The following is a 27653-nucleotide window of genomic DNA, read 5'->3' as shown; positions in this document are numbered from 1 at the left end:
AGCAATTCAGTGACTATAACCGCCCATTTATACACTTATGTGTGCGTGCGGGCGTGTGCAGCCAGTGCCAGGTGTCTCCACGGGGCATTACCCATCTTGCACTTGTGCCACTCTGAGAATAATCTCATAAAAAAAAAAAAAAAAAGCACGAGATGAGGATCTCACAACATGCCAGTTTGATTTGTACCCCTCGCTATCAAAGAATGCTAATTAAAATCATATTTTGCATATGTCTTGTCTTTCATGCGCATATGCAAATTGCCCCTGTTGCCTTTCAGCACTCTGTAATTAGGTTTATGAAGGACAGCTGTAATACATAATTAACAGAAATGTTTGCAAGCTCTTTTTTTTTTTCTCCCCGCGTCTAAACACGACGACTTAAACAAGCTCTGCGTGAACCGCTCTTTTCTCTCAAATGTATTGATTCATTCTTTTACCCCACCCTCCCAGAAACGTCTTAATTATGCCGTTTGTTTATTTATAGATGACGCCGTCAGTCAGAGACGCTTCCAATGGGCCCCGAGTAGCTCAGCATTTTGATCTTGCCTTTCTCCCTGATTGGACTTCACAAGATTTCGTCTCACTGTTGCTCCCAGTTAAACTCGCGGGCAACGATCTGGACGGCTGGATGGATTGAGTTAGAGAGGATTGAGAAAATGTAGAGCGATGATCGTGGGGCAAAACAGCGGAACATGTTTGAATATTTATATGGTGGTCTTAGTTAGCGTGGGCCTCAGGGGCCTCTATGACGGACGGGACTCTGGGGGCTGTGATGGGATGGAGGAAACAGGCGTGCATGTGTGCGTCCAGACGTTGGAGGTTTGGGGGGGGGGGGGGGGGGGTGAGAGGGGGCGAAAGCTGACATGGTGACATAAATGGTGAAATAATTATGCTTTTGCTTCATGAAAGACTGACTCCTAATGTTAGAAGGAAAGGCCCAGACGGGCTTGCCTGGAGTGAAAACAGAATAATGATCGACTTGGAAGAAACTAAAGTGAAAACCTCCAGAAGACGGGTAAAAAAAAAAAAAAAGGGAGGAGCTACACAGGAGGAGGAACTGAGCGTGTGCAGTGACAGCGCCAACCACATGACTGTCGCTTCGTCTCCCTCGGCCTCTTTCATGTAGCTCCATCCTCAGCTCTCAGATGTGGTCATTGTCTCTCAGCTGCACAATAATGGGAAGTGATGGGTGCTAAATGAAAAGGCCAGGGGATGAAAACACTGGCGAAGCAGCTTGGATGTCAGAGTAGTTAGTCCTGTCATCCGTTCATTATGTTTTCAGATGCTGTTTAAGAGACGCAGTAAACTCAGGGCCCTGGACACAGTCGGGACATTGTGGTCGCCCTCTGCGTTTCACCCGGGGTATTTGTGACTGCGTGTGCGTGCAGTGAATCCTTGCACGTGTCTACATACTTGTTTGACACATTGATATTCAACATGTGGAACTCTTTGGCTTCACTCTCAGCGTCTGACCCAAAAAGGTGCCTGTTAAACAAACAGCATCAAACTGTATACTCCTCATGTGGCGCAGTACTTTCATATATTTCATAAAAGTCTCTGTTTAGCAGGTCTGTCATCTATTATAAGAACAATACTTCTTCCACCCAAAAAGCAGTTTGACAGATTACATTTGAAACTCAATGTCAGATTGGTTTTTCTAGAAACAAAGAGAGAGAGAGAGAGAGAGAGAGAGAGGAAAAAAAAAAGGAGAAGAAGACCGAGGAACCAAAACAAAGACAGCGTCTCTTCTGTTTTACTGTTAAATGTTAACTGTTATTCATTCATTTCATTACACATGATTGCAGGCTGTCTTCCAGTTTCACATCCTCCCGCCCTTCTCTTATAATCATTGAAAGATTTTTTTTTTTTTTTGTTCCGTACACATGTTTTCTGGTGATGCATTTATGCTTCAAATTCTCTTTAAATAAGCAGCAGAGGAACAAACACAACGGTCCAACTCCTCTGGAAAACTGTTTGCATCTGTGTTGTTTTTTTGACGCCGTCAATGGACGTAGTCTCAGTGACTTCGCCCGTTGGTGTTTAAAGAGGGGCGCAATGAAGCATGACACCATATTAGGAACACTCTCTACCTTTTTTAACCCCTTTAAAGAGCACTCATTAAAATACGTATGCTACTTATAATACTTATACTTATAATACTGACATTCAAAAATTCAACCTCTGAGTATTATTAGGGGACATAACAAAACTTTATTTCTGTTAAAAAAAAAAAAAAAAACATTTTGAAAAATAAACATTGCCGCGTGACTCTATTTGGTTAAAATGCCACAATAGCGGGATCAGTGACGTAGGGTGATCTCTTCTGATTGGCTGAGTGAGGATCACGTGCTTCTCGACCTTACTGAGGAGCAGAAGGATGGCCATATGTAATATGTACCGAAATGACCAAAAATAGTCACCTGCCCGATAAAGGGTTAAAAAAATCTAGAAACAATCGATGAGGCGTTGCCATTCCAGAAGTTGCACAATTGTTGTATCGTGTTGTTGCTTGATATTGCTCTTCGATTAACCCAGTCTCTCTGTCTCTGTGTTTTGTAGATGGGCCTTTGTGATGAAGAAACATCTCAGCACCCACATGCTGGGAAAACATGGAGTCGGCCAGCGTAAAGAGAGGTAAATAAAACGCTTGCCATCGCACCAAAAGTCCAAAAAAAGTAAACGCGTGTTCTCAAATCATTTCAAATATCACATAGGTTTCCCTCCGTCCTGATTCTTTACTGTCAAGTGTGTACGCTTGTTTTCCAGGAGACTACAATGAAAGCTGCAGCAGCCAATTAATTCTAGATTTTGAAGGATGACTCTTACAACCCCTATGGAGGTCTGCAAGTTGTTAAGCAAAAAAAAAAGAAAAAGTCCCCACTAATTACAGTGAATTTGAAGTTAAATATAACTCGAGATCCTCCCTTTCCCTAATGAGTTAAATGGCTTTCACTCAGTCCGTCTGTCTCAGTCTCTTGCTTACATCCCTTTTTTCTGTCAAACTTTATCTTCCTCCCTCCCTCATCTTACTTTCGGCTCTCCCTCTTGAATTAAGGATGAATGATGTTTCTTTTACCATTTTAGTCTGCGTATGTGTGTGTGTGTGTGTGTGTGTGTGTGTGTGTGTGTGTGTGTGTGTGTGTGTGTGTGTCTCTGTGTATGTGTAATGTCTCCCGCTTGGCCCTGTCTATCAGAAGCAGAGCCCTGCTGTCAGTGTGTGAGTTGTGTACGCATGTGAAAGAGAGAGATGAGGAGATGAAGTTGTGAAGCCGCTCCCTCCAGCCCCCCCCCCCACCCCACCCACCCTGACAAGCCAAAACGAGACGTTAAACACCTCTCAATCTGTCAAGTGAGCTGCTAAAATAGAAACAGACCCGCTTTTTCATTACTGCGCAACCAAAAAATTGATACTTTTGACAACATGTGGTATTAGAAATGACAAGTGGCTTCAGATATGGAAGTGAGCAGCCCGACCAGATGCCTCTCCATCTCTCAGACGTTATCCACTAAATTCCTACTGTCAGCTGTTCATCTGGATTAGATGGAAACAAATTCTAATATCCTCAACTGTGTCAACTTTCTGTTTCGACACATTTTTTATTTATTTTTTGATTTTTTTTGCCTCTATTTATCCGAGGAGAGCTGACAGAGCTCCGTACAATGCTTTCAGCAGCATGATACTTAATACTCACTCTGTGAAGACTTGAACATATAACCTCTCAGTCAAACATTTCAATTCTTCATCTGCCACTGGTCCACTTTTCAATCCAATCCATAGAAGTATACTTGGGAACCGAAACAACTTTTGTACACTTCTTTTGCTTTACTGGTAAGATGAAAGCTTTAAATATATTTGTCTCCTCCTGATGACAAACTCGACACCGTTCCTGTTAAAGGAGCTTATTTAAGTAACAGAAGAAAGCAGGGACAAGTTAAGGCACACAGATTTGAGGACAGAATTCACCTGAGCTAATCAAATAACCAATAAGTGTTTAAACAAAGCCTAGCAGTTGTGTTGCACGCCCCATGTCCAGCGGCTGTAGTCCCCGTCGCAGCAGGCCGTGGGTTTGAATCCCACCTCGGCCAATAAAGACAAAAATAATAGAAAGAGGAAAAAAACAAAAAACTGTATTTTGCCTAAACTCAATTTTGAGTTTACATTTTTTTTAAATGTATACAACTTGTGATTGGCTCACTCATGTTTCAGCTCTCTCAGTCTGTGGTGTGTGCTGAGGATTAGTGGACCCAGTTTGCAGCATATCTGAATTCATTCGTCCAATGACAGGCCAGCTGCAGTGATAGGAGCGATTCGTGAGCTTTACAGACGACAGCACAGCGCAGAAGTGAACGAGCTGACGTCACCTGACGAGCTTCTCTCTTTTTTTTCTCAAATCAACACAGTAGAAACACTTAAACACATTAAACCATGTTTGCCAACAACAATACCCAGGAGAACCTGAAGAGCATGTTTTAAAATATATCATATTTCACTATATATGAAATAGATTTCTAAGACCTCTTATTTTCTGCAGAATTCTGTAGACCAAATAGATCCTTGAACGAAGCTCCTCTGCTCAGACCATGAACAACTTTCATTTGATCTATGCTTTTGCATTGTTAGTGTCATACCTATAACGAACTCTGACATTGATCTATTAATGCTTCCTGGCTCTTATTCTACAGTTTATGAGCCATGTGTTTTACACTCTGATTACAAGCAGACTTCACCTGTTTAATATGGGTAATATCATGGATCATGTTAATCACCAGCCAATTCAGTGTAACAAATCCAAACACGTTGGACATTTCTGCCACAGTAATACAGGACAACAATCGCTCACCGAGATTCCTGCTTTAACCGGACGCTTTAAAAGCTGGCGGATGTTTGTGTGTCTTCCTCACACAAGTGGATCAATGCTGCTGACAATTCTACTTTACCTGACGTTGCTGTCACAGCAGCACATTCAGCAACTGTCCCGCAGCAGGACCCGTGTCCGTATGCAGCAGTGTTTGACGTGACATCCGCTGTTTCCATCGCCACCATAAACATGTCCTGTCTGTCATCGCGTGGAAAGACACGTCCTGCTACGTCTATTAAATCAAGGTAACTGTTTGAAATATTTAAGGGAGGAAGTATTCAACCAAAAAAAAAAACCATACAGTAGTTTTAGTCCATTTAGATATTTAAGTGTACATCTTGTGTTTTTAATTTACAAAAATCTTAGAACAGAGCAACTGATAAATCTTTTGTGTGACATGTTTGTGTAAGGCTCAGTGTCCACTCTCTCTACTCAGCCATAAAGCATTATGTCACACATCAACCTTACGTCACACACGATCACATGGCAGTACCATACAGAATGATCACATTGCATGTTTTCACACAGAACGCAAACTGTCATCAAAAAGAAGATTCCTCCATCCCTTGTTTTTCCACTTGTTCATGCACACTCTAACACATGCCTGCCATACATGCTGTACATGCACACACACACACACACACACACACACACGCACACGCTGCCTTGCACTAGAGGGAGGACAGCCACAAGGTTTGTTCTATTTAAACCTCTAAAACACGGTGTCATCATTTTCCTGACAGTCCTGCAGACAGAATTTATCTCATCATTAATTAACCATCATATTTCCAACACAGTGCAGCTTAATTAGCACAAGGTCATTGGGGAGGGCTTATTAAGTGGAACAAATTTGGGCAAGTGTAAGAGAGGAGGCAGAGGACGGAGGAGGGAAGAGGGGGAGGAGACGGAGGGGAGAGGGGGGAGAGAGGTGCGATGAAAAGGAGATAGGTAGTGAGAGGAGATGGAAGGAGAAGGAGAGGGAGTGTGTGTGTGTGTGTGTGTGTGTGTGTGTGGGGGGGGGGTTTGGTTTGGGTCGACGTGACAGTGCTCGTCTAAAAGATTGATAACTGCACTGGTTTTGAACGCCCAGACCTGAAGACTAGGACGACAGCTGTGGGGTAGAGAGAGAGAGAGAGAGAGAGACAGGTAGGGAGAGGATGGGAAAACATGTGAGTGGGGCATCTGAGCTGGCAACTGGGGACCAGTGAAGGGGGGGGGGAGTAGGTGGGTTGAGAGGCAACAGAGGTTGTTTGGGGGAGCCAATTGCAAACATATGCTGGCTGGCAGGCGGTAGAGAGATGGATTGCAGTGGGACAGTGTCAGAGAGGCAGTTTCATCAGCAGCTCTGCGGCCCTGTTCACCTGATATTTTTAGAACACTGGGGAGATCTGTTAGTCAAAGGAAGAGAGGAGGAGGAGGAGGAGGAGGAGACTTGACTTGCCGTAGGTAACGCCAAACTCCACTTAGCCAAATCTGTCAGGGGGGATCCAACGCTGAGTTATTTTGGGAGGGGTCTGTGAGGACCTTCAACACTCTGGGTTTCTAAGGGCTGACAGTGTGAACAATTGTTGTCATAATTATTCTTATTTTTTTCGGTCCATTAGCTTAAACCTGTTTGGACCACACGGGAAAATGTGTCCCCATTTGACCTTTTCGAGAAAGTCACTGAGTGAGCAGAGTTGGGAAACTCAATGCGTTACTTTACAAAAAACGATATCACAATGCAGAAACTCTGCTATAGCTGATGGACTGTAGCCATTGTAGGATGTTAAAAAGAAGAGACATCACAATATTTGATGAACTGATCCATGCAATCTGGTGTCAGCTTCATCTCTCATCTTCACTTCTTTTCACCGCCGTCCAGCATTATCCCGCTGTCTTCTTTTTCTTTTGGCCGATAAACTTGTGGTGTCGTTACACTCGTTGGCGCCATGAACTCCACCTTATGAGTCCTGAAACAGCAGCCCGTGAACGTATTTGAGAGTTGAGAAGAATGCTCCAGCATTACCTGCTAACCCAAAAACATCACAAAGTCATTTTGCTCACTGTCGCTGCCGAAGCCAAATCAAAACCTGTTTTCCTGTCATATCAAGGCTACTTGAAGCATCCACGTGTTTCTTGTTTCCATAGCATGACAACAGTCTCCACTATAGTGATGACAGTCCATGCTGGTCAGATGACTGGATTTAAACACAAGGCTAAGTTTAGCCGTGTATACGTATTTCTCTGTAACCCCAGTGGGGAAGAAGAATCAGAGGGGAGAGTGTAAGAGATGACAGACTCCAACTGTCTGACGGGTTCAGAGAGAGAGAGAGAGAGAGAGAGAGATAGCTGAACTATTATAAAGTGACACAACTGGGTCTTCGTCTCAGTCACACCACCACTCCTCACTGCAGGCCCTGAGCGGAGATGAGGGCTTTTTGTCCTTTCTATCTGCCTTCCATGTGTGTTTATTCTCATAGTCGTATACTTATGAGGACCGTATGTCCTCGCAGGTTGACATAAAAACAGCCTTTATGTGCTTTTCTTTTTCCCCCCCTTTATAATCATCTCAAAAGGCTTTAATGTTACATTTTTCATCCCAGCTCAGGAATATGATAAGAAGTTGTCACTTTTGTTATCACCCACTTGTAATGTGATTCAGAGTTGAATTATCCCCTGTTCCTCAGCGCATTTCCATCTAAATTTATAATCTCCCTTATTTAGTTAATGGATGCGCAGTGTGAGACAGCCTCGAGGGGGGAAAACGCTCGTACAGTCTCCAGAATCTGTTCAAGTATTCCCACTAGTTAGACTTTATTGATTTTGATGGAGTGTTGCTTATCAAGAATTCTTTCCCCGCTCATTCACAAGAGAACAATACACATTGTAAAACTCGAAACGGTTATGCGGCCTTTTATTTCTGAATGGGCTCAAATTCAACGACGGCAGAGAAGAATCCGCCGCTGTGGAGAAAACGGGGAGCCAGTTGTGAATGACGTCTTTTGAGTGTGATTGGAACACTTTGTGAAACATCTACGACTGATGTTAAAGATGTTGTGGCTGTGCACGTGTGAGAGACTGCATAATGTATATGTTATTAATTAGCTTCTTTTTTTCTTTTTATCATCTCTAGGGCATATGTTCTGTGATTGTCACAGTTGTTTTCCGCAACTTCAATCTTCACTTTTTAATTTACCGTACAATGTCGACCCTCAGAGTGTGCGTTATGTGTGTGTATGATCCCTGCTGGTTCAGTGGGTCTGCAGGCACCTAAACCAACACTTCAACAACAAGGGAGGGACTTGAGAGCCTGAGTGACAGCAGCGACCTTGGCTCAATTGCTTGTAATTAGTTCTTTAAAAGCAGGGCGCCAAAAGACAACTGACCTGCCTCACATACCTGTTTTCATAGATAATTGTTAAAACGCCTGCTATTTTCACGCTTGTAATAATAAACTCCTTGAACTAATACACTCATCACTCTTGAAGCAGGAGTGCTGACAGCCCAGAAGAAAGATCTATTTATTTTAGTTGGAGGGAGGAAAAAAAAAAAGGTCCCGACTCTAGCAGCTGAAGAGAATGTTTTCAGTGTTTTGGGGGAGATGTCTGATTGCTTAAATCTGCTCCCAGTTTTGCTAAAGAGCTGTTGCTGTTTGTTCCACTGTGTTACTGTATGTCTGAGCCAAGAACGCCGGTTGCTAAAATCCATCAGAGGAAAACCGAAAACCAGGTGAAAAGGCATGAACACAGATCCAGAAATAGCTAGCATGATGCATGCAGCGCAGGTGGGATGACTCACGAAATGTCGAGAGGGATGTTGGGAGCGTCTGCTGTTCTGTGACTGCAGTGAGATGATTGTGGAAATTGACTGCTTATGAAAGTCAACACACATTTTGGACTGTGTCAAAAATGAATCCATGTATTAAGAAACCTTCATCAGCGTTCATAATGTCGTTTGGTCATTTTTGACACATTCGACATGCTACAAATTCTGTCATTAGATCAGATGATTCAAAGAACAAGATTTTAAAGTCTTAATATACAACTTGGAGAGCAAATGTTCCGTTAAAAACAATGCTTCACCCCTCAGGTCCCCCCTCCCCTCCTGTTCCAGTAGCACAGTTCAGTAAGGCAGAGACGGCAGCACAAGAGTCCTTATAAACATTTGAAAACACAATTCTGGCAATTAGTGAAAAGGGGGGGTGGGGGGGGGGGGAATGACACCATGTTGGTGCTCAATTTTTACAGTCCTTCTGCAAGTGCCAAACATCCACTTTTCCTCGTTGCACTCGAGTGTGTCTGTTGAGTTTATGATTACAGGACCTTCACTGATTTTGTCAGTCAGTTATGATCGTGTGAGAGCGGCCCCGTCTTAATTTCTACTTTGGATCTCTCTACCGTATTTTCGGACGCTTCCTGTTTGAGTGATTAGATGTCAGAGCTCTTTCTGTAAAGTTTGATATTTGCTGAAATAAAAAAGTACAAGAGACTTCCGTATAGCTTCAATTCGCCGTCTGGGTTGCCAATTTTCTGAGGTCAGAGTTTGCTTCGCTGTGCGCAGATTTTTCTGTCAGGTTTGTTTACAAGCTTTTCTTGGGAAATGGCGTACGCCAGTTTCAGGCCTTGTTGTGTTCAAATGCAGCTGTTATAAATGAGAGCCAGTGAGAAACGAATCCACAGGGAGTTTTAATTCACTCTTTTATAGGAAGGCTTTACTCATTATATCAACAACAATACATCTACATACGGTATATTGGATTTTGCTGTATTAATATTCATGGTGTTGTATATCATGATAGTAAAATTTGATATTCACAATATAAAATTGTATTTTTAAAACGCTGGCCTACTACGCCAATGTACCAAAATTCCAACACCACATTTTTCCTGCATTTCCACATGGCTGTGAAGTGATGTATATTCGTTGCTGTGGTGGGTTGCATCACTGTGCCAGGGGCCCAGCTCGCCTGAGCGGGCATCTGGCTTTGCAGCGCCAGGCTCTGGGCTTGCAGCCGCGTCCCAGCATGCAGTGCAGCACGGCCATATTGCCCATACAACGAGGGCTAGGGCAGTCCAGACCTGACGGGTGGAGCAGGGGCGGAAGTGCCCTGCGTGGAGTCAGCATGGTGGCAATATGGACCACACGGAGCAGGCAGGGGTCAAATCACACGAAACCCCAGCAGAGTGTGTGTGTGTGTGTGTGTGTGTGTGTGTGTGTGTGTGTGTGTGTGTGTGTGTGTGTGTGTGTGTGTGCGCGTGTGCGCGTGTGTGTGTGTGTGTGTGTGTGTGTGTGTAAGGTAAAAGAGAGTTAGCAGTGAGATAGGGAGATACAGAGTAGATAAAGACAACTGCTAATTCATTAGAATAAATCCTTCCCCTTAATTATTGATAATGAATCTGCTCTTTAATCTTTCTCTTTCTTCCTCCCCTTATCTGCCTGTGTCAGCACTTTGCCTCTCTGGCTTGATGTTGGGTGGTAAGGCCTAGCTTTCAGCCACCCAAGGGCAGCAGTCAATAACATCCCATGCTGCTGGTGCTGCAGGAATGTCATCAGCAGCATAAAGTAAAGAAGCAGCGGAAAAAAATATACACTTATATGTAGCAGAGCGATGTAACTCACTGTGGGATATTTTAATATCTTTAAAACTCTGAGAAAAAAAAAGGAGTAATATGACTTTTTAATGTGTAATTTAAAAGAACTCACAACTCACACTTATTGAAACATCTCATGAACAAGTGTGTGACACGGACGCAAGATCACAAGAACCGCTGTCCGACACACACACACAAGTGATCAAAGCAGTGTGGATATCTCATTGCAACATCAGCGGGATGTTTTTTTTTTGTGTGTGCTTGCACTCATGTAGTCCCAATTTCCCAGAGGTCTCTGCAGCTCCCTTAAAGCCGACGTGGTACTGGCAAGGCCTTCAGCGACCCCTAGCTCACCTTTGTGTTTGCTGGCTGCTTGTTTGAACAGTCGCCAGCAGACAGCGCCTCGCTGTTTACCCTGCTCAATATTTCATGGAGAACGAACAGTCGCCGAATGAGGGATCGGGTTAATATTGCTGTTAAAATTAAGCGATAATTAAAATTTGTTAGTTTAAAAGCCATTGCAGTCTATAAAAGTTTGATTACTGGAAAATTAGGTGCATTAAGTTTTTATGGGTTGGCCCGTGCTATCGCTTGGGAACGATTTTTATGCACTTGTCATGGGCATATGGTGCAGAATTGTGGGTGTGTGTGTGCGTGCTTGTGAGAGTGGGGGGTGTGAGGGAAGCATGCAAGTTCTCTGAAAAGCTGACACAGTTTTGTATAAAAAAAAAAAAAAATCTCCTCCCATGTGGTCTTACTCATCGTTATTAAAAGCACTACCAAGGCCTGGTCGAACAACTATGGCAAAATGCTAATTCTAAAACCTGAACCTGTGTGAGAGGTCAGACGTCGTGAATGTCTTCACTACTTTACGGTCGTGTAGTTTAGCCGCTGATCTCACGTCAACACCACGACGAAGGATGTGAGTCGCTTCTGATCACTCTATCACCCGGCTCTGCGTTTCATGTAGCTTTGGGGTCCCGTCAGCTCGTATTACTTATAACATTGTAAGTAAGCGTCCGACAGCTCGTCCCAGAGTTGTAAGCCACTCATCATGTCAGAGCAGCGTGACCTTGACTTGTGGAATAAATCTGCAGCCGTACTTTGTCTCCTCATGCCAGCGTCTACCTCACCTCGACTGTCCACCTCCAACAGCCCCTCCAGCATTTCAAGTTTTTTTTCTCTCTCCCTGAGAATGATGTCACCCAGCGCCGAAACCCAAGTGACATTACTCAACCAGACAAGAACGGAGAATGTGCACAGTTCACCTTCATATTCATTTCATATCCCCGTGGCACCAAACCAGGCAGTTACACAGCGACACGATTGTGTGGCTAACTGTTGACAGCGGTTGGACATTATGCACCGTGGGACTGTGGAAAAAGCTGGGCTGTTGCCAGCCTGTGTTTTTTCTCTTCTATTGAAACATCAGACTGTCATGGTAGAAATGGATGTTGCCAGGCATCGCTAATGAGCCAATTAATCAATGAATTAGCTGAGCAGCGATTAAATTAATGCGAGCTGGACGGGCGAGCGGCAGTCGTGGATATATCCTGGGGAAGGTGATTAACACGCACACAGAACAGGCAGCGATCAACAAGGCCTCGATTAAGTTGGACAACTTCCTGAACTTTTCTTTTCTTAGCTAAAAATAGACGGGCTTAATTCACTTTGTTTAATGTGGACTGAAGAAATATCATCATGTTTTCCCATGTGGTTACACTGCATCTCTAATAAGCTGGAGAGGTCAACAGATTGAGATGTTCTTACTTTTGTCCTCATATCTTTTGATTACGTGACGTCATGAGAATAATTTCCCTGTTATTAAAAAAGCTTTCCCTTGTTGATTTTCTCCATTGTGTGCAATACTTAATGTCATGAATTAAAAAAAAAAAAAAAGATGCTTGTCACACATACTTAAGAACTTTAAAAAAAAAAAAAAGGTGTGGCCCAAGTGTTCTCACATCAAGCAGCAGATTGGTCCATACATCTTTAGGAACTTTATATCCTCACCAAAAAAAAAAAAAATTCTGGGACTAAAAAATTCTCCCACATTCGTACACAAAACTAATTCTCATAATTAGGTATGATTTATGACAAACATCTCCCTTACTGCCCATTCAAGGAAATCAATTAGTACTTACATCTGGCTGATGTTGGCCTGGCCTTCTTATTGCTAGTCCGTACATAATTCAGCCTGTGAGCTTGAATTTGTTTCTTCTTATTTCTTATCTCAAGGTGGGGGGTAAGGGAACAGTTTTGACGAGGCTTAAGGGATCGTTGTCTTCTGAAGTTTTATCCAGCAACATAAAGAACAGACTCAGTTCAGAGGTAATAAGGGCGGAATTTATTTGAGGATCTTTAGAAAGTATTTAACTCTTTTATCTCCCACTTTCTGTAAGACTTCCTCATCACCACCTGTTTGTAGAAAAACCTGAAATAAATGCAGAATGGATCTGAAGAAAAAAAAAAAAACATAATGAATTCATTGATACGGCTGTGAAAAAAGGAAATATGAGGACGAATGAGTGGGGATGACTTGCAGCAGTGGGTCAGAGTGTTTGACTCGAACCGTCGACTTGATATGAACCAGCACCTCACTTCTTCACTTTCACACCTTTTCTAATCAGTGCAGCTTTGCAAGAAAGAAAACAGTAACTCTTCTTCCAACTGAGATATTTTAATGTTGATTAAAATGAAAAGTCTTATTTGGTTTGGTAATGTCATGATGATAATTAGTATTTTAAAATAAGAATTTGTTACACCTGGGTGTCGATAATAATAATAATAATAATAATGATAATAATAAAAATAATAATATATTAATTCATCACTAAAACAACAAACGATAATGCTCCTTTAGGGACCAGTAAGACTGACGTTGTTCTCTGGGGAGTCTGTGAGGGTAACTGTCATGTCTTCCTGATCTTTCTGTTGACTTCAGTGTTTAACATGAAACAATGCTAAACTGAGCTCTGAGTGGGCGAGGATTCCAGCACTGTACTGCATCATCTCCCCTTGACCAGAGACTCCAGCCCCCCCCTCCTCCACACCCTGCTTGAGCTGAGATGCTCTGGAAAGGGGGGGGAGCGGTCGGCTGTGTTGGGGAGGCTCCGTTGATTATATGACATCCTCCGGAAGAGCGCTGGAGTTGTTTCCTCCATTACTTAGACGGTGGGGGGAAAAAAAGAGGCCTTTTCACTATTGAGACTGTCACTCTCAATTTGTGCTCACGGTAAGCATGCACAAGGCCTCCTGGATATTCCCCCCCACCTGCTCTCACCCCACTCCCACTCATCCCCCCCAACACCCCCACCCCATCTCAGCCCCCCCCCCCCGCAACGGCTCGTCGTGGTGACAGTTTGATTAGATCATCAATCGTGGCTGTTAACAGCGGTTTTCCTGAGCACCTGGACCGGCAGGTCACAGCTGGCTCTGAGCTACCACTGTCCCTCTGACCCAGAGCTGTGTGTGTGTGTGTGTGTGTGTGTGTGTGTGTGTGTGTGTGTGTGGTACACTTATAGACACACTCATGCACTCGTAGTACACATTTTGTGTGTGTGCTCACAAAAGCCTGGCTCTGGACTGTATTTGTGAACTCTAAAGTCGAGAGCTTGTAGCGCAAGTCGCTGTGTGACAAACATGTCTGCATTTCTGATAAGATCAGCGCACACGTGTGTCTTTATGCTAACACAGTTGTGTTTGTTCTCCTCTAAGTGTTTGGTGAATTTAAAGTGAGCGCAGAGCTAGCTAAGCAATGCGTTCCCTCAGGGGCCTTTTTGAGCCTCTGCTACATTCTCCTCTTTGTTGACTTAAGAGGTCAAACTACTGTAATCACTGAAGTCTTTGGTTGTTGACAACAACAAGAAAGTGCAGGAAATACAGAAAACAGCTGCAGCTTATGTATGAATCTGTACGTTTCATCAGTACGTGTTCTTTTCCTAACTGTGTTATTGTCTGTATTTCCAGATGCACTTATATCAGTGAGTAGCATTTACGGCTATTCATCTGTGACACCACACACACATTCTTTGCTGTAGCTAAGACGCACTGCACTTTAAACACGCACACACACATAAATTCACCTGCTTCCCCGCGTCGTCTTCTGCGGCTGTATCAGGTTCCTCGTCGTGGTAAAGCAGTTAAAATTTATAGGCTAACAATAATGGGACAAAGTGTGTGTCTCATTGCGATTCCTCAGGTATTCCATGATTAAATAAACGTCCCCGGTCTTTTCATAAAGCTTGTTTACGGCAGCGTGGCACCATATGCTACAGCTTCCACCCCACCCACCGTTCTCTCTCTTTCCCTCTCCCGGTTTAATTCTCCCTCTTTCTCTTTGTCTCTCCCTCCGCTTCTCTCCATGCTTCAAACATTGCCCTACACCGCCTCGACCAGATGCAGGCTCACCATTATTCTGTGGCGGAGTAGTGGCGGAGGAGCTAAAGTTGTGAATTAACATGTAGAAGCCATTACAGACTGATGATGATATCCATCTGTGGTGTTCATTGGTGCTACTTAGTGACTTGTCGGCACTATAATGGCAGAAAGAGTAACAATATGGGGCTGTTTCATCAACTCCAACGGCCTGTTCCCGTCTTTTGAGATGAAGTAGACGTTCAGGTGTGACATATTTACTCAGTAGCATGTAGAGCGTTTGGTCTCTGGACCACTGCGTGGTTCAAATGTTGAACGTGAGCGTCTGTGAGAAAGTGATAGAGAATGTGTCATACAATAAATCATGAAAACAATATATTCATCTTCACGTTTGAAATACACTTGAAAACATTCAACTTTAAAGATAATTTTTTGCTATTTTCTAAAAGTTTATGTTGCGTTATGAAGACGCTAAAAAAACTGTGATCAAGGCTGAAAACAGCAAGACGAGTTCAGTGCTTCTGCTTGTTCTTTGGTCTTCAATCAGATAAGTTAGTCTGAAGTGAAAGTGTTCAGTACCTTTTTCATACACAGTACACGGTGGGGAAGAGTGTCAAAGTCTATTGTATGTGCAAAGCATTGGTCACACATACTGTATGTAAACACCGAAGCTCATATTTCACGCCGCTCCCATCCTCTGCCACCGGACAGTTTTGACTACGCAAACGCAGGCAAAGTAGCTAAAAGTTGAGACGGGTAATTAATTCTGCAGAGCGGTTTAGGACTGAGTGTTTCTGTTTGGAAGTGTGCATCGGGGGATAGTAAAAAAAAATACAGTTACTACAAAGCAAAGTCAGAAAACCAATTAACTTCTCCGGCCGGGACGTGGCAGTAAACACATGTGATTGGTCACTATATTGTCTCGTTTGGTTGGTTCAGTTGCGTGGTGGCGGTGTAGTAGAAGTCCAGAGACTGACTGAGACTGTGCACTAAACACTTTTGTTGTGATTATTAATGGTTGGTTTCACATTAACCTCCGTCGTGCTAATATGCTCAACAATGGCCCAAATCACCTGAGTGGAGAAGGGCGATGGAGGCTGCTGTGTCGTCCCCCCCCCCCCCTCATCCAGCAGACACTGTAGCAGCTCCCTGACTGCCCCTCCACCCAACCCAACGACCAAGATTAATGAAAGCTCCGCCGTTTTTAATTAGCATGGCCGCAGTCATCAATTACGTCTGCCCCACCCCAAATACAAATATTGTTATATTTGGGGGGGAAAAAATCTTGATTTATTTCATTGTGGTGGCCGAAGGAGTGAGATGAATGGCCTCCCATCACGGTGATTTGCAGGAATGAGGAGGAGGAGGAGAAGGAGAAAGGGGCAGGGTAAAAAGATCACGAGGGGGGTGAAGAGTGAACTAGGGGACAAGGACAGAGCCAGCCAGGGAAAGCTACGTCCACTCTGTGTCCCAGAGTGCTTATGCTGGGATCTGAGATCGACTGTACAGGAACTTAAGTCGAGTTTTTATGAAATCCAGAGCCACACTGATGCCACTGTCACTGAGACTATACGTCCATCTTTTATACAGTCTTTTTGAGATTTAAAAAAATTTAAAAAGCTGTCTTGAGAAAAGAAATGACGAACAAGTTTATTTCATATTATCAATATAATTTAACAATAGCAAACTGAACTTCCCTTCAACTATTAATAAAGCAACCTGAATTTCTCGTGCAAGTTGTAAACTTGCTCGATGCAGTTTCAGGGGACAGATGAGGCAGAGCAACTTCAGTAAAACACTGTACATGCGGCTGGTTAATATATATTTGTCGTCACTCAGCCAGTCTGTAGGAAATAAACAAAGGAGAGGATGTGAACTTCTGGAACTCAATGAGAGTTTCACACTAATTTGAAGAGAAAATCTTCATTTCACTTTTGAAAATGTTGATTTTCCAGAAGCCTGATTTAACCGTCTTTGGGGTCATATTTCTCAAAATTACATCTTTAGATTTATCATTTTTAATATTTGTGTGTATGTGTGATGCAGGGAGTTTGGATAATATCATCCAGAGTACTGAAAGCAAGTTTTAGTTTGCAGGGTCAGAAACAATCACAACCGTTCATCTCCTGCTTTTTAACTCGAGCTCAGAGAATAAAACGTGTGGGAACATGAGGCTAACATTTTCCTCTTGTCACTTCTGATGTGCTGTTTACGAGCAGCGTTAGCAGCCAACATTGAGGCCGCTGGCTCAGTCTTTACCCTGGACATTACATCCCTCATTACAGTCTATACACCCAGCAAGGGCACTAGGTGTAGAAAATAAGACAGCATTAGCAAAACACTGTGCTACAACTTAATGGGTTCGTCCTTGTGAGAAGAAATAGGACCTGTGCCAGATCCCCGTTTTTTTTTTTTTTTTGTTTCTCGGTGCTGTTATTTTAACACTCACATTCAGAGGTTTGTGTCTGATTGTGCTCCGTCTGGTATATTTCAGTGTTAGTGAGTGCAGACTGGACTCATGTAGTTCGATCCAGCCGTCCAGCTTGTTCTGATCCGACACAGCATAAGAAGAAACAGAGTGCAAGGAGTGTTAAAATCACTCTCTGTGTTTTTCCATATGGTTTCCTTTTTTTTTCTTATATTTGCATTCTTGTATAAATTGAGTTATGAAGAAAAATAAACTCATCCCTGAACCACTTATTTTCAAAAAAGGAAGAAAAAAACACAACAGTGGACTTGTTGGTAAATGATTAGCCTCTTTCTGCAGTTCTTCACACTCGCTAATATCAGACTGGGACATGTCGTAATAATAATGCCAGTACACTGTTTTATGACTTGAAGATGTGCACGGCTCATTTTCTGTGGGTTGGGAGTTTGGGAGTTTGGATGTTTGCGCTGCGGTGAGCCACTAGCCGTTTCACTTGTGCCAGCCACACACAAACCCCGGACACATACACCGAGATTTTATACCCTTACTGCCACGGCTATCGCCTGCCCACTGACTCCAGAGAAAAGGGTGGGAAACATCCTGAATATTTTATGAAGCTCGGGAGCCCCACCTCTGTCTTCTCCACCCCACAAACCATCGCTGCCGTGTCCAGCAGTGTACACACACACACACACACACACACACACACACACACACACACACACACCAGCTAGAAAACAGAAATAATGTTTTAAATGCAATCATTGTCAGGCCCAAACAATGTCATTTATCAAGGGAGCATTTGGGACTGTATAATAAGTTTCACATTATTAATACAATTTTTCATCCTCTGTCAAGCCTATCTGATTTATGGCACGCGTGTGATCTAAGGTGATCATTGAATTACAATTCCAGTAATAAGAGAGAGAATGGACCTGGTCTTTTACTTCTGCCCAGTGGAGCGCAATTTTGCACACACACACACACACACACACACACACACACACACACACACACACACACACACTCTAGCACAAAATCCTGGATAAACAGCCTCCAGTTGCAGCACACAGCAATTACACACAACATACGACACTGCCACCTCATCTGTGTTATAACTTTTATCTGAGCAAATTTGCTAAATATTTGTGATTTCAAACCCATACGCCACCCTCTAAATTTCAGTGAGAAAATTAAGAGGAAAAAAAACAAAACAAAACAAAAAAAAAAACTCCTCAAATGACTTTCTGTCCTGTTAATTAGATAAGGGATGAAGCTCATTATTCTAAAATGATACCGGGGCGCACTGAGTAAATATGAGTGGCCTGTAAGGCTGGCTCCGTAACGGGACGGAGATGCACGTCGTAGCCCGGACCAAATGATTTACAGCTAGATGCTCTCTGATGTATAGTCTGTACCTTTTTATTAAGTGGCTGTCGCTACGGCTACTGGCTCAGTCATTTTCCTTTGTCTCTAATCAAAATCTATAAGCAGACACCCAGACCATCCAGAGCCAGCTGCTCCAGATGTGTGTGTAAGTGTGTGTGTGTGTGTGTGTGTGGGGGGATATCATGGGAATGTGTTTCCTTTCAAACAGCCTCCTTCTTTCACACACGCCCCCTCCTAAGCTTCCCACTTTGGGCAAAAGCTACCAGAGATGCTTATGATGCAGATAATATAATCCAACAAACAACAACAGCAGATAAACAAATGGAACTGTGAAATAATTTTGAGGTAATTAAATAACAAAGACAGACTCCCATCATAACATTTGGATCCAGTTTGAGCAAGTATTTACACTATTAGCAGTCGTGCTCCGGCTTTATCGGATTAGCTTGTTGTTGAGGGCCCGGTGATCGGCGTCATACATCATCCTGTTTGATTTCTGTTCAGAGCGAATTTGGGGAAGCCGGTAATTAGATTGCGGGAGTGTAGCCCCAGTTAAAGATGCTAAACAGCGGAGCAGACTTGTCCCCCCTAACTCTCCGCCCCACAGGCTTCGAAGAACGCCAGCTCTCCTCAGGATCGCAACTATTTTATGACACATTTTCTCCGTATTCTTAAAAGATAATTAGGTTTATCACCCACTTCTCCCCCCCCCTTTACTTTCCCCTTTGTGTACCTGTGAGCACACAATCACAGCACAAAAACATAAATATTTCCGCAGCACAGCAGCGCTGGCAGGTGAGCCTAATGAAATTCTAGGAGTGTAATTTGATTTACGAGGTGCTAATGCGGCCTGATATTAGAGAGAAAAAGCTCCGATATGGCTGCCTTGTGCTGTATTTAAGGCCTATCAGAAGCCTGATAAAGAGCATCCTGTCCTCAGCACGGCGCCTGAGTTATTGTTGCAGATATTCATATTGATAGTAATTCTTCCCGACGCAATTTAGTGCCGGCAATATATAAATATGGAGATAATAGTTAATTTCGGTGGCTGCTCAGATTGCGATGCTTTAATTCAAGATGTACAAAAAAAAAAAAATGCCTTTGAGCTGTGAAGCATCTGGACACTTTTTAAAGTGCCGTTTAAAGGCTGTGTGTGCGAGGGTTTAAAGGAGGCCTTTGACCAGACCGTATCAACATAAATCAGATTTCTAGTACTTTTTCAGCGGCGGCTTATTTCAGCAGGAAGCCTTTTTTTTTTTTTTTTTTTTTTCGGAGCTCTTGATTTGTAGTTTTTTTTGGGTGAGAAACTATTTGATTAATAGTGGGATGTTCACACAACCTATTAAAGCCTTTAAATTAACGGAGCCTGGAAACAAGACATCACACCAGTGTGCGCATACACGCAGAGAAGGAGATCATTTAGGCCGTTTGGTTCAGAATCATGTTGTTTCATTTTCCTGCAAAAAAAAGTAATTTAACATAGTGGGGATGTGTGGTGCGGCGTGTTTATGTGCGTGTCCACTCACTGGGCTCAAATTTAGCTCTGTGTGCTTCAAAGTATGTTTGGGTCTATTGAGCTATGGCTCATAATAAAAACAGGCAATAACAGGGCCACCACTGAGGGACCTGGCCTTTGTGCTCCCCCCCCCTTTCTCCCCTCCATGCCACCTCTCTTCTCCTCATGGCCTCTCCCCACCCCCCTAAGTTATGGGCTGAATAACAGCGCAACAATATTAAGATAACATTTCCTGATTGTTTGTCAGGCAGGAGGCTCCTTCACCCCGCTTTCATCACGTCCACCGTGTTCATTAAATTGACAATTTGTATTTGCCCTACAGCGGGATAAACAGGAGCTTATCTGATGGGCCTGGTCTTTTATTATTTATTTCATTATCCCCCCCCCCCGCCCATACACACACACACACACACACACACACCACTACCTCCCCTTCTTTCTCCGGGGATTGAAGGTAAACATAAATCAGCGGCAGCATCTCTGTTGTGTGCTGTTGTTTATATTGCAGTCATACGCAGCAAAAGTCCTCTCGGAGGAGCCTCGTCTACAACGCTCTGCAGACACGTGTGGCCTCTTCATGGGGGTTTTTTTAGTTGTTGCTTTGTGTGACATGCTGGCTGTTGGCTCCTGCGGGCCTAAGTATCGTATAACTCACATGATAGTTCACTTTAAAAATGTCCCGCTGTTGGGATCGTTCTTGTGCTGCAGCAGAGTTGTGTCCGCGTCAGGCCGGGGGAATGTCGTCTGTGTCCACTTGAATGCTAACTAGCACAAATTAGGAAACCTGTTCGAGGCCCCTCCAGACCATATTGACTACCTTGTTTTCGTGAAGCATTTCTCCCAAGCATCGTGAGCGATGATGTTGCTCGGTTCGATATCTTACCCCGAGAACAAGCCTGTCGTCGGTCAACATTGTGCAGGCAAACGAAAAATAACGAAGCCAGCTTTCTTACTTAGGAAACACTTGTCCCAGAAATGTAATCTTTTGCCCATTTTTTACCCAACAACCCCGTTCTAATCAGGTTTCAATTGACTGCCACTGCAGGAAAGAGGCGCTCCTCAGACACATGCATAGGTCCGAACCCAGTCAGACACCATTTAAGGCTTACTCAGTCTTCCTCCCAATATGTTGGAGAGCTCAGGGCCAAATGATTTAATCTTCATTCAGCTAATTTAGTCTAGATTTAAGCTGCCGGGTTGTCGAAGTGCAGAGTGATGGAGTCTGAAAACAGGATGAGAGGGGAAAGAGGGGAGAGGAGGGGAGAGGAAAAAAAAAAAAACGGAAGGAAGGAGGGAGGGAAACAGCAAGAGGGCGAGAGTGATAAAGATAGAGCGATGGAGGGAGAGAGAGAGAGAGAGAGGAAGAGGGGGGGCTGAAGATGATGATCCATCCTGACCCTAGTGAATGCTGTCATGTTCCTCCCTCTAGGTAATCTCTCTCACTCACTCGCTATTTTGCATGTGAAAATGCTCTCCTGACAGTTGCATATCAGATAAATTTTTCTCTCTCTCCCCCCCTTTTTTTCCCTTCACCAAATAAACAACAGTCTTCACTTTGAAGTTGTCTGTTTGTGTCAGTTTGGCTTGAGGCGAGAGTCGGCCTCTCTCTCTCTCTCTCTCTCTCTCTCTCTCTCTCTCTCTCGCTCTCTCTCTCTCTCTCTCTCTCTCTCTCTTTCTGTCTTTGTGTTGCAGCCTGAGCAGCGGCGGATTATTTCCTCTCACCGACCGGCCAACACAACATAAAAAAACACCATAGAGGGAGTCTTTAGCTTTCCTTCCAAAAGGCCAGGATAATTAATAAATGAATCCATTTCATTTATATATATAAAAGAAGCATTTGTTCATGTCACAATTGTATTTGCAAAAAACCTCTGAATGAAGCCAAACAGGACGAGCTGATGTGTCAGTCAGCTCAGCCCCTGAGCTGTAGAGTCATGTTTTTTTTATAAATCACAAGGTAAGAGGAAAAATATGATTTTTTTATCTGTGCGTAATTTTTGCTCTTTATCATCGAAAGCAGCTTCTTTTTTCTTTGCTGTTGATTTGTAGCTGAAAAAAACATGATTACACTCTTTCACACTCTCCTCAAGATCTTCCTCAACAAGCTCCACCTCCCCACTTGGGGGCGATAGTGAGGTTTGTGGTAATGAGTCAGGTCTTTTATCCAGCCACTGTTCGAGGTACAGTAACTCCTCCTGAGGGATTTCTATCACAATTAAGGCCAGTGTGGCCTGTGATGTTCTGACAGTCGCCCTATATGCCTGAACTGACGGCAGGATCACCCCACAGTATAGATATGCTAATGAGTGACAGTATAGACACAGCAGCATGCAGCTTTCTGAACGTACAGGCACGAGGCCCACCTGGGTCTTTGAATAAATCTGCACCAACGTGTCAATCACGTCGCCCTGCTTCGTGATCAGAAGGGAAAGAAAGGGTGGTGGGAATGGAGAGGTTCAGGGGGAGAGCAGATCTCAGGATCTCAGGTGTAATGAGTGGAAGTAGAACTTAAAATACCAGCTGTGTGACAGGAGTGCAAAATAAGACAATCACCAACAGATGCCAGATTGAACCTTGATTATCGATTATGGCTTCAACCTTTTTGACAACAAGTTGTTTTGTATGAAAATCCAGCCAAGACATTTCAAACAAGAGGACAGATTCTAGGATTTCACGTTGTGCAAATGCCATTAAAGTTTGACTTCTTTTTCAAAATGGTTATACAAAATGGCACTTGAGCCTTTGCGAACGAGCACAGTCAACGAAGAGCATCTCATTGGAGCAGCGTTGTTCGGCAGTATTCTGATCTAGACAACTGAGATAAAAAAAGTTTTGAGGTTGTGTCGGGCCTTCAGTCCTCAGGCTGCTGAAATTGCATTCCCAAGTTTTCCAGGGTTGGCGATGCCATGGGGGAAAAAAAAACACCATCTGAGGAGAAAGGTCCTTAAACCAGCATATCGGTACCTGAGCAATGTGTCACCACATTAAAGCACAGGCATGTAGATTTTAACCTGCAGGATGGAGCGAAGGATGACCGTGCCAGCACAAGTTAGCCACACGAGGCAAACCAAGCGATTTAAAGCAAAACATTTCAAATAATCTGTGCTCAATTTTGACAGTTTTCTTACCATCATACTCGGCAGTCAGTCTGAGTTAAACCTTCCGCCAACCAAATAGATAATCAGTCACCTAGGAACATCACTACTTGACACCGGAGTGCAAATCCACTGCTGTGCTTGTATTACTGAATAATAGACCAAAGAATCCACGGTGTGTGATTCACATAGCTTTTCATATCTTTCTTATCAAGTCAATCAGTCTTATTTTTTGTATAGTGCCAATTCATATTAAGTGTTATCTCAAGACGTTTTACAAAAAGCAAATAAAAAGTTACTCCCCTCAAATCTGTTTTATTTGATACTGTTATGTTCGTGAAAAAAATCTGCAATAACGCTTTCAAAATGTCACAGCCTTTAAAAAAAGCGATCCAACTGACAACAATCTGTTCATTTTTTTTTTTAAGAATTTACTCACATTAAATTGTATCAGCATCACTAAATGATCAAATCAGTGTCCTTCGAGTCACAGATTGTTTTTCATGTTTCCCATCAGTACACATTGAGGCTTTGAAACGGCCACAAACCCTGTTAGACAAACAAACTGGTGCTTCTCAAATTGAGAGTCTCAGAAGTTTCTCAAGCTGTTATGAACTTAAACGCGAATCTTCTTTTGGCAGCGTTTGTGAATTCATTGCGGCTGCTCTGTTGTTGCTTCTAAATTCAGTTCTAGAAATCGTTACTAAGAGTCTTCCAATATTTCCAATTGGCAGACCTCTACACATGCATACACAACACCACTCGACCCCTCTCTCTCTCTGTGTCTCTTCCTGCTACCTCCTACCTCTGCTGTGTTTTGCATGGTGCCTGGCTGTTTAGAGGCAGTATGCATATGTATGGGCGAGACGGTGGATCGTGACGGGATCTGACATGCGGGGACAAGATCAAAGCGCTCCATCTGATCCCATAAAAACAGGCGCAAACCCTCCTCTCATCCTTACAAAACCCCCACTGATAGTCAACTCTGCCAGCCCTGACTCCTCCATCTTCTCTCCTCTTTTCTCTCTCTCTCTCTCTTCCCTCCATCCCTCCCAGCATGCCCCGTGCCCACGTCAAGGCCTGCCCGCCTGCCTGACTTTGCGATGACGCCCTGTGATAAACAATGGCCCGTTTAGCTCATAAAGCAGGAGTGTTGTGCATAATGCTTACAATAAAAGATAGCATCTCTTCACTCATCTTATTTACCTCTCCCGCGGTGGCATGGGCGACGAGCTGTTCTATAAATACCGGAGGGAGGGAGGAGGGGAAAAGGAGGAAATACAAACGCAGGCATACATCTGTTTGTCAAATAAAGTCTGGACTAAATCACTTGATGAGAATGAGAGGAAAAAACAAGGTGTTTTAAACGTGCACTTTCAGCTTAGGGCCAGGTGATAAAGGCGCCATTTTAAAGCCGCTCCATCCTTTCTGGTAAGTGAGCTTAAAATGTCCTCTGAAAATAGTGTAGGATGACATCCATATCACATTTACATTCATCTTCATGGAGCATATAGATTGATATGGAAGCCAGGACACATTTTCTTTCCTATCTTTCCCTCTCTCCATCTTTAATTCCCTCCTTTCTCTCCTTTACCCTCCCTCCTTCTCATTCTCCTTTTGCGCCCCCCCCCCCCCCTCCTTCTTCCAGTAAGGAAGATGTATGAGTTTGAATTATTGATTCAGACACATGCTACATGCTGCTCGGAGTCATTATTTGTTCAGGTGAGTGTCATGCTGCTCGCTATGAAACAGATACCACGGGGATTAAGCGACACAATCAGGACTTAAAGACAGCCGCCCTCCCTAAAATAACACGGCCCCTCGCAGCAAGACGAATGCTCCCCAAAAGCCGACTTCATTTGTTTATGACTCGCACATTAGTCATTCGGCGCCTAAATTATAGCGCCGTGGTAAAGATTAATTCAAGCGCGGGCTTTTTCCTATTGTTTTTACTTCTGTGTTTCTCGAAGGTTAATAACTCGGCAGGTGAATATGGGTGCAAACGTCCGACACAGTGATCTACTAAACAAACGAAACACACAGCTTTCTTTTGTGGGGCTCTGGCGTGAATGCAGCGAGAAAAAGGACAGATGTCCAGAGTGAAGGGAAGAACGCCACGCTTAGCTAATGTGACCCCAAAAGAGGCCTTTAGTGACAAAATGACACACACACACTCCACATCATACTGACTATCCAAAGCACAAAATAGAGCTGATGTTGATTACGTGAGCTATGATTAGACTGATGAGTACGTAGAGAAGTGGATTATGAAGCAGAGGTGGAGAAAAACTCTGATACAGGAGCCTTAAGAAGGAGGCAGGAGGTAAAATGTTGCTAACTGTTCATTTAGCCCCGGCTAAGTGGTCAGGGACGCCGGACAGGTGAACTCTATTCTCCCCACTGGCCCTGCAGGGTGTGTGTGTGTGTGTGTGTGTGTGTGGACTGTAACAGAATTTCTCTAGTCCTCTGGGCCCTGGTGCAAAGCAGAGAATAAATGGTGGAGGTGGCAGGCCAGGACAGAAAAATCAATGCCTACTTATACAGACATGACACACCAGCAGCCAACTGCATTCTCTGTGTTCGTTTGTGACCGTGTGTGTGTGTTTGTGTGTGTGTGTCTGTGTGTGTGTAGATGTACAGCAGGCAGTCACACAGCCCTGTGCTCTGTGGGTGTGAGCGCAAGTACCCAACAACCTCCATTTCCTTCCTCACAGGGTAGATTGTCGAGCGTTTTTACGTCAGCTTTGGGATCAGTAAATAACTCTTCGTTTTATTCCTCCTCCTCCTCCTCCTCCTCCTCCTCGCTCTCCTCTGCCTCTGTTCTTTTCCTGCAGGAAGTTTGAATGTGACTTGTGCGAGCGCTCCTTCAGTGAAAAATGGGCCCTGAACAACCACATGAAACTGCACAGTGGGGAGAAACCGTATAAGTGCGCCTGGCCGTCCTGCCACTACGCCTTCCTCAACCTGTCAGCCATGAAGGACCACTACAGGACACACACTGGTGAGACTCTGAGAGCCGGCAACCTCCACTGCACTCCTCCATAAACACATCCACTGATACTTTAAGCAGCAAAATTCACAAGATTTCCTTTTCTTTTCTTTTTTTTTTTTTTGTACAGGCTTATTGTGTTGTTCGAAGTGGGAGACAGAAGGTTATTTATTAAGAAACACAGACTTGGATCACACAAAATGTACTTTTTCATTCCTTTATGGCTGTAGACTGTCGAAAGTTTATGTGTGAAAATCTCACATTAATTATGAATCTTCACAGCTTTGTTTGGAAAAAAAAATATGCACACATTTTTGGCCAATAATAATCCTGTCTGGTCCATCTGCACTGATTTTCAACATCCAGAGAAAGTCGAGAACCATTTCTTGGCGGTCGAGCCGACGCTGCTCTTAAATTGTTTTACACTTAACTCCTGATCCCGGTCGTCACACCTCGGTGATGTTCTAACAGCCAGTAACGTTTGAAAGGAGACAATAATGGCCAAAGAGAGAAGGACAACGATGTTTGGATTTCATGTTTGTTTTTGTTTTCTACCATCCTCCAGACTGAGTGGGTTGCTTAATGTGGGAATGAAGGTACAGTGTTTCCCCAAATCAGACTGGTTTTCATGTGTATTTCCCCAAAATCCATCTGGTCTCCAAATGTGTGTGTTTCTCCCATCCCAGCTGGTCAGCAAGTGTATGTTCATCAAACCCATCTGATCTCAAGAGTGTGTTTTCCCACGTTGAACCAGCCCAGTGTGTGCTCCTCCATGCTGCTAGATGGGAACAAGAAGGAAATACAAAATCAGATCTAAAGCTCCTGTGAGCAACTTATGTTTGCAATAAAATGTCTCATCCCTTTTTTAAAAAGTCAAATGAATTACTCATCAAGAATCTTTGCAATCAACACAAAAACATATAGCCATAAATCTCCTCTGACTCCACCTTGCAGCAGATCTTTCAGATATTATCTATTACCAGGTAAACATAAATAATCATCATGCTGATGGGCTCGTTTGCTCTTGTGAGTTCTAAAGATGCATCAGTCTTCATGTTTACTTGTTTCAGAAGCTAGTACTCCGAACTTACAAGTCTGTAACAGTGCAATAACTACACTTTGTGTTTTCTCTTCCTTTGTGCTACAGTGTTGACGAAGCGTCAGACGCGGGTTGACTACACATACACTACGACATGCGCGTACACACACACACACATACAGTGCTGTTCTGCCCTGCTGTCTCCGCCCTTTTACAGTGACCCTGTCGTGCCCAGATTGATATCCTGCCTTGACCTGGCAATATAAAAAAGGCTAATGACTAAGAGCCCTTTTACATCAAAATCAGAGCTGTCAGCATTAACATGTAGTAATCGCAATAAATTAATAAATTAATGTCCCAAATTAATGCATTACTTTTTTTTAATCAC

The 27653-nt window shown here is 43.5% G+C and overlaps 1 protein-coding gene across 1 annotated transcript in view; it reads left to right on the top strand.

Annotated features, from left to right (window-relative positions):
• The window catches only part of znf407 (zinc finger protein 407), a gene marked incomplete at its 5' end in the record, with an annotated part of 100330 nt that overhangs the window by 55291 nt on the left and 17386 nt on the right, over nt 1-27653 (top strand). Inside the window, 2 exons of the mRNA XM_079342773.1 lie at nt 2560-2634; nt 26072-26238. Coding sequence (XP_079198899.1) covers nt 2560-2634; nt 26072-26238 — 242 coding nt within the window. The remainder of the gene's footprint in view (nt 1-2559; nt 2635-26071; nt 26239-27653) is intronic.

The sequence above is a fragment of the Symphodus melops genome (genome assembly GCF_947650265.1).
Source record: "Symphodus melops genome assembly, chromosome: 5".
NCBI lineage: Eukaryota > Metazoa > Chordata > Actinopteri > Labriformes > Labridae > Symphodus > Symphodus melops.
This window is presented reverse-complemented; position numbering and strand designations above follow the sequence as displayed.